Below are 15,266 nucleotides of genomic sequence, written 5' to 3'. Positions count from 1 at the left end.
CCTCTCAGTTTTGAATTCTCATCTGTGGTCAGGAGATGCTGGACTAGAAGGATCTCTGCATGAAAGACCTTTGTGGGGAATTTTGAAAAAACAAAAATAGGGGTAGGGAGGAGGTATAGGAAAGGCGCCAAACAGAGCAAAAATGCACTAATTTTTTTTATCATGGTGCTAGAGTGCTAGCATAATATATATATAGGTCAAAGGCTTCTACATAAAAACCTTTCATGTAGAAAACAACAAAATAATAGAATAAAAAGTAATAAAATAATAATAATAATTATTAACAATTGATAAAAAAAAAAAAATTATTAATAAAAAAATAAAAATAAATTATCATTGGAATAAAATAGTTGAAATAAATGCGGTCCCTGCTGTGGTGAACACAGAGGGTTAAAGGTGGAGGTTAAAAGAAAGGAATAAAATGGATGAATAAACATTTTTTGAAGTAAGTACCTCACTGGGGGGTCGTCAGCAGGATAAGCACATAACACCTGTGACGGTTCCCCCCCGGCCAGGATCCTGTGTAGAGTCTCAGTGAATGATGGCAGCGAGGCACAGCGCTTCTGATGAAGGGGAAACATCCAGTGAGGCACTTACTTCACTGGGGGGTCGTCAGCAGGATGAGCACATAACACCTGTGACGGTTCCCCCCCGGCCAGGATCCTGTGTAGAGTCTCAGTGAATGATGGCAGCGAGGCACAGCGCTTCTGATGAAGGGGAAACATCCAGTGAGGCACTTACTTCACTGGGGGGGTCGTCAGCAGGATAAGCACATAACACCTGTGACGGTTCCCCCCTGGCCAGGATCGTGTGTAGAGTCTCAGTGAATGATGGCAGCGAGGCACAGCGCTTCTGATGAAGGGGAAACATCCAGTGAGGCACTTACTTCACTGGGGGGGTCGTCAGCAGGATGAGCACATAACACCTGTGACGGTTCCCCCCTGGCCAGGATCCTGTGTAGAGTCTCAGTGAATGATGGCAGCGAGGCACAGCGCTTCTGATGAAGGGGAAACATCCAGTGAGGCACTTACTTCACTGGGGGGTCGTCAGCAGGATAAGCACATAACACCTGTGACGGTTCCCCCCCGGCCAGGATCGTGTGTAGAGTCTCAGTGAATAATGGCAGCGAGGCACAGCGCTTCTGATCAAATCGCCTTTATTGTATAATGTATGGCTCAACGCGTTTCGGGGATCAATGTTTCCCCTTCATCAGAAGCGCTGTGCCTCGCTGCCATCATTCACTGAGACTCTACACAGGATCCTGGCCAGGGGGGAACCGTCACAGGTGTTATGTGCTCATCCTGCTGACGACCCCCCAGTGAGGTAAGTGCCTCACTGGATGTTTCCCATCCATTTTATTCCTTTCTTTTAACCTTGGTTTTTAACCTCCACCTTTAACCCTCTGTGTTCACCACAGCAGGGACCGCATTTATTTCAACTATTTTATTCCAATGATAATTTTTTTTTTTTTATCAATTGTTAATAATTATTATTATTATTTTATTACTTTTTATTCTATTATTTTGTTGTTTTCTACATGAAAGGTTTTTATGTAGAAGCCTTTGACCTATATATATATTATGCTAGCACTCTAGCACCATGATAAAAAAAATTTAGTGCATTTTTGCTCGGTTTGGCGCCTTTCCTATACCTCCTCCCTACCCCTATTTTTGCCCTGCTTGGACACTTTTTTGGGCTGCCACCCTTGTGCTACTTAGACTTCAGTCACCACCACTGTCGGCGCCTACCGTCAGACACAAGGGGATTTTTCTCTCTAGATCCTTTAGTGTCTGAATAAACTTCCTCCTTTTTTCCTTCTTCTTTTCCTTTGTGGGGAATGTCTCTGAGCCGTATTATACGTGGCCAGCTCCTGGCAGAAGCTCCCCATACACATTATACTTTTGTCGGCTGACACACTCATTTGTATGGGGAGCTCACAATTCTCGCCCGATCCCATTCATATTAGTGTATCGGCCGACAAAAGTGTAATGTTATGGGGAGCTTCTACCAGGAGCTGGCCGAGTAGAGTTTTGTCCTCCCAGGACATAAGCGGTCACCAGAACTGTCTGCCAGGGGCTTTCTCCGCTCTCCTCATAGCATCCATCAAGCTGATGTTTATGGAGAAGCCAGGAGAGCTAGCGGCCGGCTGAAGGATGGTTTGGCTGATACCTATGGAATGGGCAGCTTTAGTGCAATGACCCCTACCCTCTGTCACTCCCACCACTACATAGGGCTGGCTGCCATAATGAAGTATGGAGGCATGTGACTGAACTCACCAGGACTTTGGAGGTGTAGGCGCTGTTGATGCTTATGGCGTTGACCAGAATATCTAAGGTCTTGGCTGGAAGAGCATCAGGATCTGGGATTTCTTTGTAAAGGACATCTCCAATATAGGCCTGAACCACGGTCATCCTGTTTGTAGTCAGCGTGCCTGTCTTATCGGAGCAGATAGCCGTTGCATTACCCATAGTCTCACAAGCATCTAAATGTCGCACTAGATTATTATCTTTCATCATTTTCTGGAAAGGAAAGAACGATCGAGGAGTGACCAGGAGTGACCAGGGGTGGCCTGGATGTGTGCAGCATTCTACGGGGGTCAGTAAGGAGACTCACCTTAACGGAATACGCCAGAGAAATCGTCACGGCTAGAGGCAGTCCCTCCGGCACGGCAACCACCAGAACAGTGACGCCAATGATGAAGAACTTGACAAAATACTGGATGTATATGGGCGTGCACTCCGGCAGCCATTGTCTTCTCTGAACAACAAATGTATCGATAGCAAAATATAATACCAAGATAATGACTGTGATAGCAGACATGACCAGACCTGGAGGAAGAGAGCGGTGGGAGAGGTCATCAGCAATCAGGTGTCATCAAGGACATGTCTACCAGGCCAGCTCCCCACAAGGTTATCCCTTCCCATTGACACCAGGACCCTCACTGCCTGTGGCAGCTTTGCGTGAGAGGATTAGGGAGGAAGCAGCGTTGCTTCTGTTTGATGTGACAGACTAAGGGCCGCCAGAGTTAGGGTCGGACCCTCTTAATCTCTAGAGGAGGCCTCATACAAGGATTCTCCTCCAGGCACAGCTTCCATGCTGCCCAGCGTTCACACATCATGCCGTTGGCTTTCTTGCTTACCGGCTTTCCCAATCTGCACCGCCAGTTTTGTCAGCTTCCCCTGTAGAACAGACTTCTCCTTTTTGTGTGGATTTGATTTCTTCTTTTCTTCTCCATCTCCACCCTCGGCACTTTTCAAGGGCTGCATCTCCATGGCAGCTGCTCCATCTTGCTGTTTGGCTGTTCAAGCAAAAGGACATAGTCAATGGAGGCACGTGGTCTGCAGTACCTCAGCCTCATATACATCTAACCAGTAATATCCTCACAGACAGGGACTGTCCCTGACCGCCAACTACATGAAACTACAGGTCATGGTCATATTTTATAGCAAGCTGCAGCCAGGGCCACGTGGCGTGGTGCTGACAGAAAGGGAGCAGAGCTTCCAGCGTTCCTGATCAGGCTAGGGTCAGGGTGACACAGAGCACACAGCCGGAGTGAACGTGGAACCCAGCACCTCCAATATGCAACCTACAAAACGGAAGCACCTCGTGCCTCTAATGCTAAGTGGGTTACCTGATGAGTTAAAGATTGGAGGCGCTGACTCACTTTGTGGACAGTGGCATTTTGTTTTGAGGAGTATTTGTGGTCAGTGGCATTTCGTTTTGTGCAGTTTTTGTCGTCAGTTGCATTTCGTTTTGTGCAGTTTTTGTCGTCAGTTGCATTTTGTTTTGAGGAGTATTTGTGGTCAGTGGCATTTCGTTTTGTGCAGTTTTTGTCGTCAGTGACATTTCGTTTGGGGAGATTTTGTCGTCAGGAGATTTTCCTTTTGTGGAGACATTGTGGTCAGTGGCATTTGGTTTTTTGGTCCGTGTCATTTCATTTTGTGGTCAGTGGCATTTTGATTTGTGGAGATTTTCGTCTTCAAGAGTTTTTGTGGTCCATAGCGTGTTGTGGAGATGTTGTGGTCAGTGCGATTTAGTTTTGAGATTTTGTGGTCAGTGGCATTTCATTCTGTGGAGATTTTGTGGTAGGGGCATTTCGTTTTGTGGAGATTTTGTGGTAGGGGCATTTCATTTTGTGGTCAGGGCATTTTATAGGAGAATTATTCTCCACTTAGGCCTCTTTCACACTACCCTATTTTTTTTTTTTTTGCATTCCGTATACGAAACCATTCATTTCAATGGGTCCGCAAAAAAAAACGGAATGTACTCCGTATGCATTCCATTTCCGTATTTCCGTTTTTCTGTTCCATTGAAAGATAGAACATGTCCTATTATTGCCCGCAAATCAGGTTCCGTGGTTCCATTCAAGTCAATGGGTCCGCAAAAAAACGGAACATATACGGAAATGCATCCGTATGTCTTCCGTATCCGTTCCATTTTTTTCTGAACCATCTATTGAAAATGTTATGCCCAGCCCAATTTTTTCTATGTAATTACTGTATACTGTATATGCCATACGGAAAAACGGAACGGAAACGGAAAAACAACAGAAACAAAAAAACGGATCAGTGAAAAACAGACCACAGAACACTGAAATAGCCATACGGTCGTGTGAAAGAGGCCTTAATAGCACATCTGAAAAGTCCAGAAGAACTGCAAACTTTCATGGCGTGGCCCTGGCCTCGAAGTTCTCACTTTCCTCTGCGAAAACCAGATTACTTGCATTCAATGCGTCCTGCGGACGGTGCGCTATACCTCAGCTCCGGAAGGGGGCATCCTTACCTTTATTTTGGAGGATCTCCACATTTCCATCTTGCATTTTCCCTACATGATGAGAGGTTGACAGACAACAAAGAACAAAACATGAAACATGAGAAGAAACAAGGAAAGGCACAGGTGACGGTGCAGAATACAGGTGCGGGCAGCGGACAGTTCTAGGGCTGGGGGGGGGTGAGACTGGAGGCTTCCTAGGGTCCGTAGGTGTGCAGTCTATACCGGACTCTATATGTACTGTATGAATATAACTATAAGTGCAGTCTATACCGGACTCTATATGTACTGTATGAATATAACTATAAGTGCAGTCTATACCGGACTCTATATGTACTGTATGAATATAACTATAAGTGCAGTCTATACTGAACTCTATATGTACTGTATGAATATAACTATAAGTGCAGTCTATACTGAACTCTATATGTACTGTATGAATATAACTATAAGTGCAGTCTATACTGAACTCTATATGTACTGTATGAATATAACTATAAGTGCAGTCTATACCGGACTCTATATGTACTGTATGAATATAACTATAAGTGCAGTCTATACCGGACTCTATATGTACTGTATGAATATAACTATAAGTGCAGTCTATACTGAACTCTATATGTACTGTATGAATATAACTATAAGTGCAGTCTATACTGAACTCTATATGTACTGTATGAATATAACTATAAGTGCAGTCTATACCGGACTCTATATGTACTGTATGAATATAACTATAAGTGCAGTCTATACCGGACTCTATATGTACTGTATGAATATAACTATAAGTGCAGTCTATACCGGACTCTATATGTACTGTATGAATATAACTATAAGTGCAGTCTATACTGAACTCTATATGTACTGTATGAATATAACTATAAGTGCAGTCTATACTGAACTCTATATGTACTGTATGAATATAACTATAAGTGCAGTCTATACTGAACTCTATATGTACTGTATGAATATAACTATAAGTGCAGTCTATACCGGACTCTATATGTACTGTATGAATATAACTGTATGTGCAGTCTATACCGGACTCTATATGTACTGTATGAATATAACTATAAGTGCAGTCTATACCGAACTCTATATGTACTGTATGAATATAACTATAAGTGCAGTCTATACCGGACTCTATATGTACTGTATGAATATAACTATAAGTGCAGTCTATACCGGACTCTATATGTACTGTATGAATATAACTATAAGTGCAGTCTATACTGAACTCTATATGTACTGTATGAATATAACTATAAGTGCAGTCTATACCGGACTCTATATGTACTGTATGAATATAACTATATGTGCACTCTATACCGAACTCTATATGTACTGTATGAATATAACTATAAGTGCAGTCTATACCGGACTCTATATGTACTGTATGAATATAACTATAAGTGCAGTCTATACCGGACTCTATATGTACTGTATGAATATAACTATAAGTGCAGTCTATACCGGACTCTATATGTACTGTATGAATATAACTATATGTGCAGTCTATACTGAACTCTATATGTACTGTATGAATATAACTATAAGTGCAGTCTATACCGGACTCTATATGTACTGTATGAATATAACTATAAGTGCAGTCTATACCGGACTCTATATGTACTGTATGAATATAACTATATGTGCAGTCTATACCGAACTCTTTATGTACTGTATGAATATAACTATAAGTGCAGTCTATACCGGACTCTATATGTACTGTATGAATATAACTATAAGTGCAGTCTATACCGAACTCTATATGTACTGTATGAATATAACTATATGTGCAGTATATACTGAACTCTATATGTACTGTATGAATATAACTATAAGTGCAGTCTATACCGGACTCTATATGTACTGTATGAATATAACTATAAGTGCAGTCTATACCGGACTCTATATGTACTGTATGAATATAACTATAAGTGCAGTCTATACCGGACTCTATATGTACTGTATGAATATAACTATAAGTGCAGTCTATACCGAACTCTATATGTACTGTATGAATATAACTATAAGTGCAGTCTATACCGGACTCTATATGTACTGTATGAATATAACTATAAGTGCAGTCTATACCGGACTCTATATGTACTGTATGAATATAACTATAAGTGCAGTCTATACCGGACTCTATATGTACTGTATGAATATAACTATAAGTGCAGTCTATACCGGACTCTATATGTACTGTATGAATATAACTATAAGTGCAGTCTATACCGGACTCTATATGTACTGTATGAATATAACTATAAGTGCAGTCTATACTGAACTCTATATGTACTGTATGAATATAACTATAAGTGCAGTCTATACCGGACTCTATATGTACTGTATGAATATAACTATAAGTGCAGTCTATACCGGACTCTATATGTACTGTATGAATATAACTATATGTGCAGTCTATACCGGACTCTATATGTACTGTATGAATATAACTATAAGTGCAGTATATACCGGACTCTATATGTACTGTATGAATATAACTATAAGTGCAGTCTATACCGGACTCTATATGTACTGTATGAATATAACTATAAGTGCAGTCTATACTGAACTCTATATGTACTGTATGAATATAACTATAAGTGCAGTCTATACCGGACTCTATATGTACTGTATGAATATAACTATAAGTGCAGTCTATACCGAACTCTATATGTACTGTATGAATATAACTATAAGTGCAGTCTATACCAGACTCTATATGTACTGTATGAATATAACTATAAGTGCAGTCTATACTGAACTCTATATGTACTGTATGAATATAACTATAAGTGCAGTCTATACCGGACTCTATATGTACTGTATGAATATAACTATAAGTGCAGTCTATACCGGACTCTATATGTACTGTATGAATATAACTATAAGTGCAGTCTATACCGGACTCTATATGTACTGTATGAATATAACTATATGTGCAGTCTATACCGGACTCTATATGTACTGTATGAATATAAGTGCAGTCTATACTGAAATCTATATGTACTGTATGAATATAACTATAAGTGCAGTCTATACTGAACTCTATATGTACTGTATGAATATAACTATAAGTGCAGTCTATACCGGACTCTATATGTACTGTATGAATATAACTATAAGTGCAGTCTATACCGAACTCTATATGTACTGTATGAATATAACTATAAGTGCAGTCTATACCGGACTCTATATGTACTGTATGAATATAACTGTATGTGCAGTCTATACCGAACTCTATATGTACTGTATGAATATAACTATAAGTGCAGTCTATACTGAACTCTATATGTACTGTATGAATATAACTATAAGTGCAGTCTATACCGGACTCTATATGTACTGTATGAATATAACTATAAGTGCAGTCTATACTGAACTCTATATGTACTGTATGAATATAACTATAAGTGCAGTATATACCGGACTCTATATGTACTGTATGAATATAACTATAAGTGCAGTCTATACCGGACTCTATATGTACTGTATGAATATAACTATAAGTGCAGTCTATACTGAACTCTATATGTACTGTATGAATATAACTATAAGTGCAGTATATACTGAACTCTATATGTACTGTATGAATATAACTATAAGTGCAGTCTATACCGGACTCTATATGTACTGTATGAATATAACTATAAGTGCAGTCTATACCGGACTCTATATGTACTGTATGAATATAACTAAAAGTGCAGTCTATACCGGACTCTATATGTACTGTATGAATATAACTAAAAGTGCAGTCTATACCGGACTCTATATGTACTGTATGAATATAACTATAAGTGCAGTCTATACCGGACTCTATATGTACTGTATGAATATAACTATAAGTGCAGTCTATACCGGACTCTACATGTACTGTATGAATATAACTATAAGTGCAGTATATACCGGACTCTACATGTACTGTATGAATATAAGTGCAGTCTATACTGAAATCTATATGTACTGTATGAATATAACTATAAGTGCAGTCTATACTGAACTCTATATGTACTGTATGAATATAACTATAAGTGCAGTCTATACCGAACTCTATATGTACTGTATGAATATAACTATATGTGCAGTCTATACCGAACTCTATATGTACTGTATGAATATAACTATAAGTGCAGTCTATACCGGACTCTATATGTACTGTATGAATATAACTATAAGTGCAGTCTATACCGGACTCTATATGTACTGTATGAATATAACTATAAGTGCAGTCTATACCGAACTCTATATGTACTGTATGAATATAACTATAAGTGCAGTCTATACCGGACTCTATATGTACTGTATGAATATAACTATAAGTGCAGTCTATACCGGACTCTATATGTACTGTATGAATATAACTATAAGTGCAGTCTATACTGAACTCTATATGTACTGTATGAATATAACTATAAGTGCAGTCTATACTGAACTCTATATGTACTGTATGAATATAACTATAAGTGCAGTCTATACCGGACTCTATATGTACTGTATGAATATAACTATAAGTGCAGTCTATACTGAACTCTATATGTACTGTATGAATATAACTATAAGTGCAGTCTATACCGGACTCTATATGTACTGTATGAATATAACTATAAGTGCAGTCTATACTGAACTCTATATGTACTGTATGAATATAACTATAAGTGCAGTCTATACTGAACTCTATATGTACTGTATGAATATAACTATAAGTGCAGTCTATACCGGACTCTATATGTACTGTATGAATATAACTATAAGTGCAGTCTATACTGAACTCTATATGTACTGTATGAATATAACTATAAATGCAGTCTATACCGGACTCTGTGTGTACTGTATGAATATAACTATAAGTGCAGTCTATACTGAACTCTATATGCACTGTATGAATATAACTATATGTGCAGTCTATACCGGACTCTATATGTACTGTATGAATATAACTATAAGTGCAGTCTATACTGAACTCTATATGTACTGTATGAATATAACTATAAGTGCAGTCTATACTGAACTCTATATGTACTGTATGAATATAACTATAAGTGCAGTCTATACCGGACTCTATATGTACTGTATGAATATAACTATAAGTGCAGTCTATACCGGACTCTATATGTACTGTATGAATATAACTATAAGTGCAGTCTATACTGAACTCTATATGTACTGTATGAATATAACTATATGTGCAGTCTATACTGAACTCTCTATGTACTGTATGAATATAACTATAAGTGCAGTCTATACTGAACTCTATATGTACTGTATGAATATAACTATAAGTGCAGTCTATACCGGACTCTATATGTACTGTATGAATATAACTATAAGTGCAGTCTATACCGGACTCTATATGTACTGTATGAATATAACTATAAGTGCAGTCTATACCGAACTCTATATGTACTGTATGAATATAACTATAAGTGCAGTCTATACTGAACTCTATATGTACTGTATGAATATAACTGTATGTGCAGTCTATACTGAACTCTATATGTACTGTATGAATATAACTATATGTGCAGTCTATACCGGACTCTACATGTACTGTATGAATATAACTATAAGTGCAGTCTATACCGGACTCTATATGTACTGTATGAATATAACTATAAGTGCAGTCTATACCGGACTCTATATGTACTGTATGAATATAACTATACGTGCAGTCTATACTGAACTCTATATGTACTGTATGAATATAACTATAAGTGCAGTATATACTGAACTCTATATAATATATATATATTTATATATACAGCATGTATGTATCGATATCTCATCACCCCGTTTAGCTTCTGTGACATCACTACTGGTGACATGACATCAGCGGCCTGAGCTTCTGTGACATCACTACTGGTGACATGACATCAGCGGCCTGAGCTTCTATGACATCACTACTGGTGACATGACATCAGCGGCCTGAGCTTCTATGACATCACTACTGGTGACATGACATCAGCGGCCTGAGCTTCTATGACATCACTACTGGTGACATGACATCAGCGGCCTGAGCTTCTATGACATCACTACTGATGACATGACATCATCACCCTGAGCTTCTATGACATCACTACTGGTGACATGACATCATCGCCCTGAGCTTCTATGACATCACTACTGGTGACATGACATCATCGCCCTGAACTTCTATGACATCACTACTGATGACATGACATCATCACCCTGAGCTTCTATGACATCACTACTGGTGACATGACATCATCGCCCTGAGCTTCTATGACATCACTACTGGTGACATGACATCAGCGGCTTGAGCTTCTGTGACATCATTTCTCTAAGCATTCATGACCCAACTGAGGAAGGGTGTGACATAACGAAGTTTAAAGATCCATGAAATCACTGTTGCGCTGCACCAGGAGCTTCTGATGAAAGGTGTTTATTACAACCAATAAAACTAAAATTAGACATACTGCGCGTTTCATCAGGTAGGTACAAGATTTACAGTATATACACAACGGTGACCCGGAAGTGAATGGTACATAACTGGTTGTAAAGTGTATGAAAACTGATAAATGCAAAATGCAAGAAAAGTAGATAAAAGAAACAAAAACTTATGCCAGCATTAGGAAGCCTGCACTACAAATAAATGTTTAAAACAAGCTGGGGCGAAATATAAGTATCGGGGAAACAGGAAGTGACATCACAAGTGTAACTAAGTGACAGGAAAACATTAATGTGCACAACTAGAATATACAGGGAGTAGTCCCAAAAAGTCAGAGAGGAGGGGAACAGGAACAGGCAGCAGTCTGGAGTGTCATGTAGAATATACAGGGAGAAGTCCCAAAAAGTCAGAGAGGAGGGGAACGGGAACAGGCAGCAGTCTGGAGTGTCATGTAGAATATACAGGGAGAAGTCCCAAAAAGTCAGAGAGGAGGGGAACGGGAACAGGCAGCAGTCTGGAGTGTCATGTAGAAAATACAGAGAGAAGTCCCAAAAAGTCAGAGAGGAGGGGAACGGGAACAGGCAGCATTCTGGAGTGTCATGTAGAATATACAGGGAGAAGTCCCAAAAAGTCAGAGAGGAGGGGAACGGGAACAGGCAGCAGTCTGGAGTGTCATGTAGAAAATACAGAGAGAAGTCCCAAAAAGTCAGAGAGGAGGGGAACGGGAACAGGCAGCAGTCAGGAGTGTGATGTAGAATATACAGGGAGAAGTCCCAAAAAGTCAGAGAGGAGGGGAACAGGAACAGGCAGCAGTCTGGAGTGTCATGTAGAAAATACAGGGAGAAGTCCCAAAAAGTCAGAGAGGAGGGGAACAGGAACAGGCAGCAGTCTGGAGTGTGATGTAGAATATACAGGGAGAAGTCCCAAAAAGTCAGAGAGGAGGGGAACGGGAACAGGCAGCATTCTGGAGTGTCATGTAGAATATACAGGGAGAAGTCCCAAAAAGTCAGAGAGGAGGGGAACGGGAACAGGCAGCAGTCTGGAGTGTCATGTAGAAAATACAGGGAGAAGTCCCAAAAAGTCAGAGAGGAGGGGAACGGGAACAGGCAGCAGTCTGGAGTGTGATGTAGAAAATACAGAGAGAAGTCCCAAAAAGTCAGAGAGGAGGGTAACAGGAACAGGCAGCAGTCTGGAGTGTCATGTAGAATATACAGGGAGAAGTCCCAAAAAGTCAGAGAGGAGGGGAACGGGAACAGGCAGCAGTCTGGAGTGTCATGTAGAAAATACAGAGAGAAGTCCCAAAAAGTCAGAGAGGAGGGGAACGGGAACAGGCAGCAGTCTGGAGTGTCATGTAGAATATACAGGGAGAAGTCCCAAAAAGTCAGAGAGGATGGGAACGGGAACAGGCAGCAGTCTGGAGTGTCATGTAGAATATACAGGGAGAAGTCCCAAAAAGTCAGAGAGGAGGGGAACGGGAACAGGCAGCAGTCTGGAGTGTCATGTAGAATATACAGGGAGAAGTCCCAAAAAGTCAGAGAGGAGGGGAACGGGAACAGGCAGCAGTCTGGAGTGTCATGTAGAATATACAGAGAGAAGTCCCAAAAAGTCAGAGAGGAGGGGAACGGGAACAGGCAGCAGTCAGGAGTGTGATGTAGAAAATACAGGGAGAAGTCCCAAAAAGTCAGAGAGGAGGGGAACGGGAACAGGCAGCAGTCTGGAGTGTGATGTAGAATATACAGGGAGAAGTCCCAAAAAGTCAGACAGGAGGGGAACGGGAACAGGCAGCAGTATGGAGTGTCATGTAGAAAATACAGAGAGAAGTCCCAAAAAGTCAGAGGGGAGGGGAACGGGAACAGGCAGCAGTCTGGAGTGTGATGTAGAAAATACAGAGAGAAGTCCCAAAAAGTCAGAGAGGAGGCGAATGGGAACAGGCAGCAGTCTGGAGTGTGATGTAGAATATACAGGGAGAAGTCCCAAAAAGTCAGAGAGGAGGGGAACGGGAACAGGCAGCAGTCTGGAGTGTCATGTAGAATATACAGGGAGAAGTCCCAAAAAGTCAGAGAGGAGGGGAACAGGAACAGGCAGCAGTCTGGAGTGTCATGTAGAATATACAGGGAGAAGTCCCAAAAAGTCAGAGAGGAGGGGAACGGGAACAGGCAGCAGTCTGGAGTGTCATGTAGAATATACAGGGAGAAGTCCCAAAAAGTCAGAGAGGAGGGGAACGGGAACAGGCAGCAGTCTGGAGTGTCATGTAGAATATACAGAGAGAAGTCCCAAAAAGTCAGAGAGGAGGGGAACGGGAACAGGCAGCAGTCAGGAGTGTGATGTAGAAAATACAGGGAGAAGTCCCAAAAAGTCAGAGAGGAGGGGAACGGGAACAGGCAGCAGTCTGGAGTGTCATGTAGAATATACAGGGAGAAGTCCCAAAAAGTCAGAGAGGAGGGGAACAGGAACAGGCAGCATTCTGGAGTGTCATGTAGAATATACAGAGAGAAGTCCCAAAAAGTCAGAGAGGAGGCGAATGGGAACAGGCAGCAGTCGGGAGTGTCATGTAGAAAATACAGGAAGAAGTCCCAAAAAGTCAGAGAGGAGGGGAACAGGAACAGGCAGCAGTCTGGAGTGTCATGTAGAATATACAGGGAGAAGTCCCAAAAAGTCAGAGAGGAGGGGAACGGGAACAGGCAGCATTCTGGAGTGTCATGTAGAATATACAGGGAGAAGTCCCAAAAAGTCAGAGAGGAGGGGAACGGGAACAGGCAGCAGTCTGGAGTGTCATGTAGAATATACAGAGAGAAGTCCCAAAAAGTCAGAGAGGAGGGGAACGGGAACAGGCAGCAGTCAGGAGTGTCATGTAGAATATACAGGGAGAAGTCCCAAAAAGTCAGAGAGGAGGGGAACGGGAACAGGCAGCAGTCTGGAGTGTCATGTAGAATATACAGGGAGAAGTCCCAAAAAGTCAGAGAGGAGGCGAATGGGAACAGGCAGCAGTCGGGAGTGTCATGTAGAAAATACAGAGAGAAGTCCCAAAAAGTCAGAGAGGAGGGGAACGGGAACAGGCAGCAGTCTGGAGTGTCATGTAGAATATACAGGGAGAAGTCCCAAAAAGTCAGAGAGGAGGCGAATGGGAACAGGCAGCAGTCGGGAGTGTCATGTAGAAAATACAGAGAGAAGTCCCAAAAAGTCAGAGAGGAGGGGAACGGGAACAGGCAGCAGTCTGGAGTGTGATGTAGAATATACAGGGAGAAGTCCCAAAAAGTCAGAGAGCAGGGGAACGGGAACAGGCAGCAGTCTGGAGTGTCATGTAGAATATACAGGGAGAAGTCCCAAAAAGTCAGAGAGGAGGGGAACGGGAACAGGCAGCATTCTGGAGTGTCATGTAGAATATACAGGGAGAAGTCCCAAAAAGTCAGAGAGGAGGGCAACGGGAACAGGCAGCAGTCTGGAGTGTGATGTAGAATATACAGGGAGAAGTCCCAAAAAGTCAGAGAGGAGGGGAACGGGAACAGGCAGCAGTCTGGAGTGTCATGTAGAATATATAGAGAGAAGTCCCAAAAAGTCAGAGAGGAGGGGAACGGGAACAGGCAGCAGTCTGGAGTGTCATGTAGAATATACAGGGAGAAGTCCCAAAAAGTCAGAGAGGAGGCGAATGGGAACAGGCAGCAGTCAGGAGTGTGATGTAGAAAATACAGGGAGAAGTCCCAAAAAGTCAGAGAGGAGGGGAACAGGAACAGGCAGCAGTCTGGAGTGTCATGTAGAATATACAGGGAGAAGTCCCAAAAAGTCAGAGGGGAGGGCAACGGGAACAGGCAGCAGTCTGGAGTGTCATGTAGAATATACAGGGAGAAGTCCCAAAAATCCAGAGAGGAGGCGAATGGGAACAGGCAGCAGTCTGGAGTGTCATGTAGAATATATAGAGAGAAGTCCCAAAAAGTTATGTACCATTCACTTCCGGGTCACCGTTGTGTATATACTGTATATCTTGTACCTACCGTGGTGAGGCAGCCTGATGAAGACGGCGGACCGCTGATGAAACGTGTAGCATGTCTATTTTTTGTTTTATTTATTGGTTTTAATAAAAATC

At 41.5% G+C, this 15,266-nt stretch overlaps 1 protein-coding gene across 5 annotated transcripts in view; it reads right to left on the bottom strand.

Annotated features, from left to right (window-relative positions):
• LOC120978749 (plasma membrane calcium-transporting ATPase 2) overlaps window positions 1-15,266 on the bottom strand; it is a 216,189-nt gene that overhangs the window by 43,752 nt on the left and 157,171 nt on the right. For all 5 annotated transcript variants that reach the window (XM_040407072.1, XM_040407068.1, XM_040407069.1 and 2 more), the window contains 4 exons: window positions 4,783-4,824; window positions 3,140-3,298; window positions 2,614-2,828; window positions 2,277-2,519 (listed from right to left, as the gene is read on the bottom strand). In XM_040407072.1, coding sequence (XP_040263006.1) covers window positions 2,277-2,519; window positions 2,614-2,828; window positions 3,140-3,298; window positions 4,783-4,824 — 659 coding nt within the window. The remainder of the gene's footprint in view (window positions 1-2,276; window positions 2,520-2,613; window positions 2,829-3,139; window positions 3,299-4,782; window positions 4,825-15,266) is intronic.

Source organism: Bufo bufo, chromosome 9, assembly GCF_905171765.1.
Source record: "Bufo bufo chromosome 9, aBufBuf1.1, whole genome shotgun sequence".
Taxonomy (NCBI): domain Eukaryota; kingdom Metazoa; phylum Chordata; class Amphibia; order Anura; family Bufonidae; genus Bufo; species Bufo bufo.
This window is presented reverse-complemented; position numbering and strand designations above follow the sequence as displayed.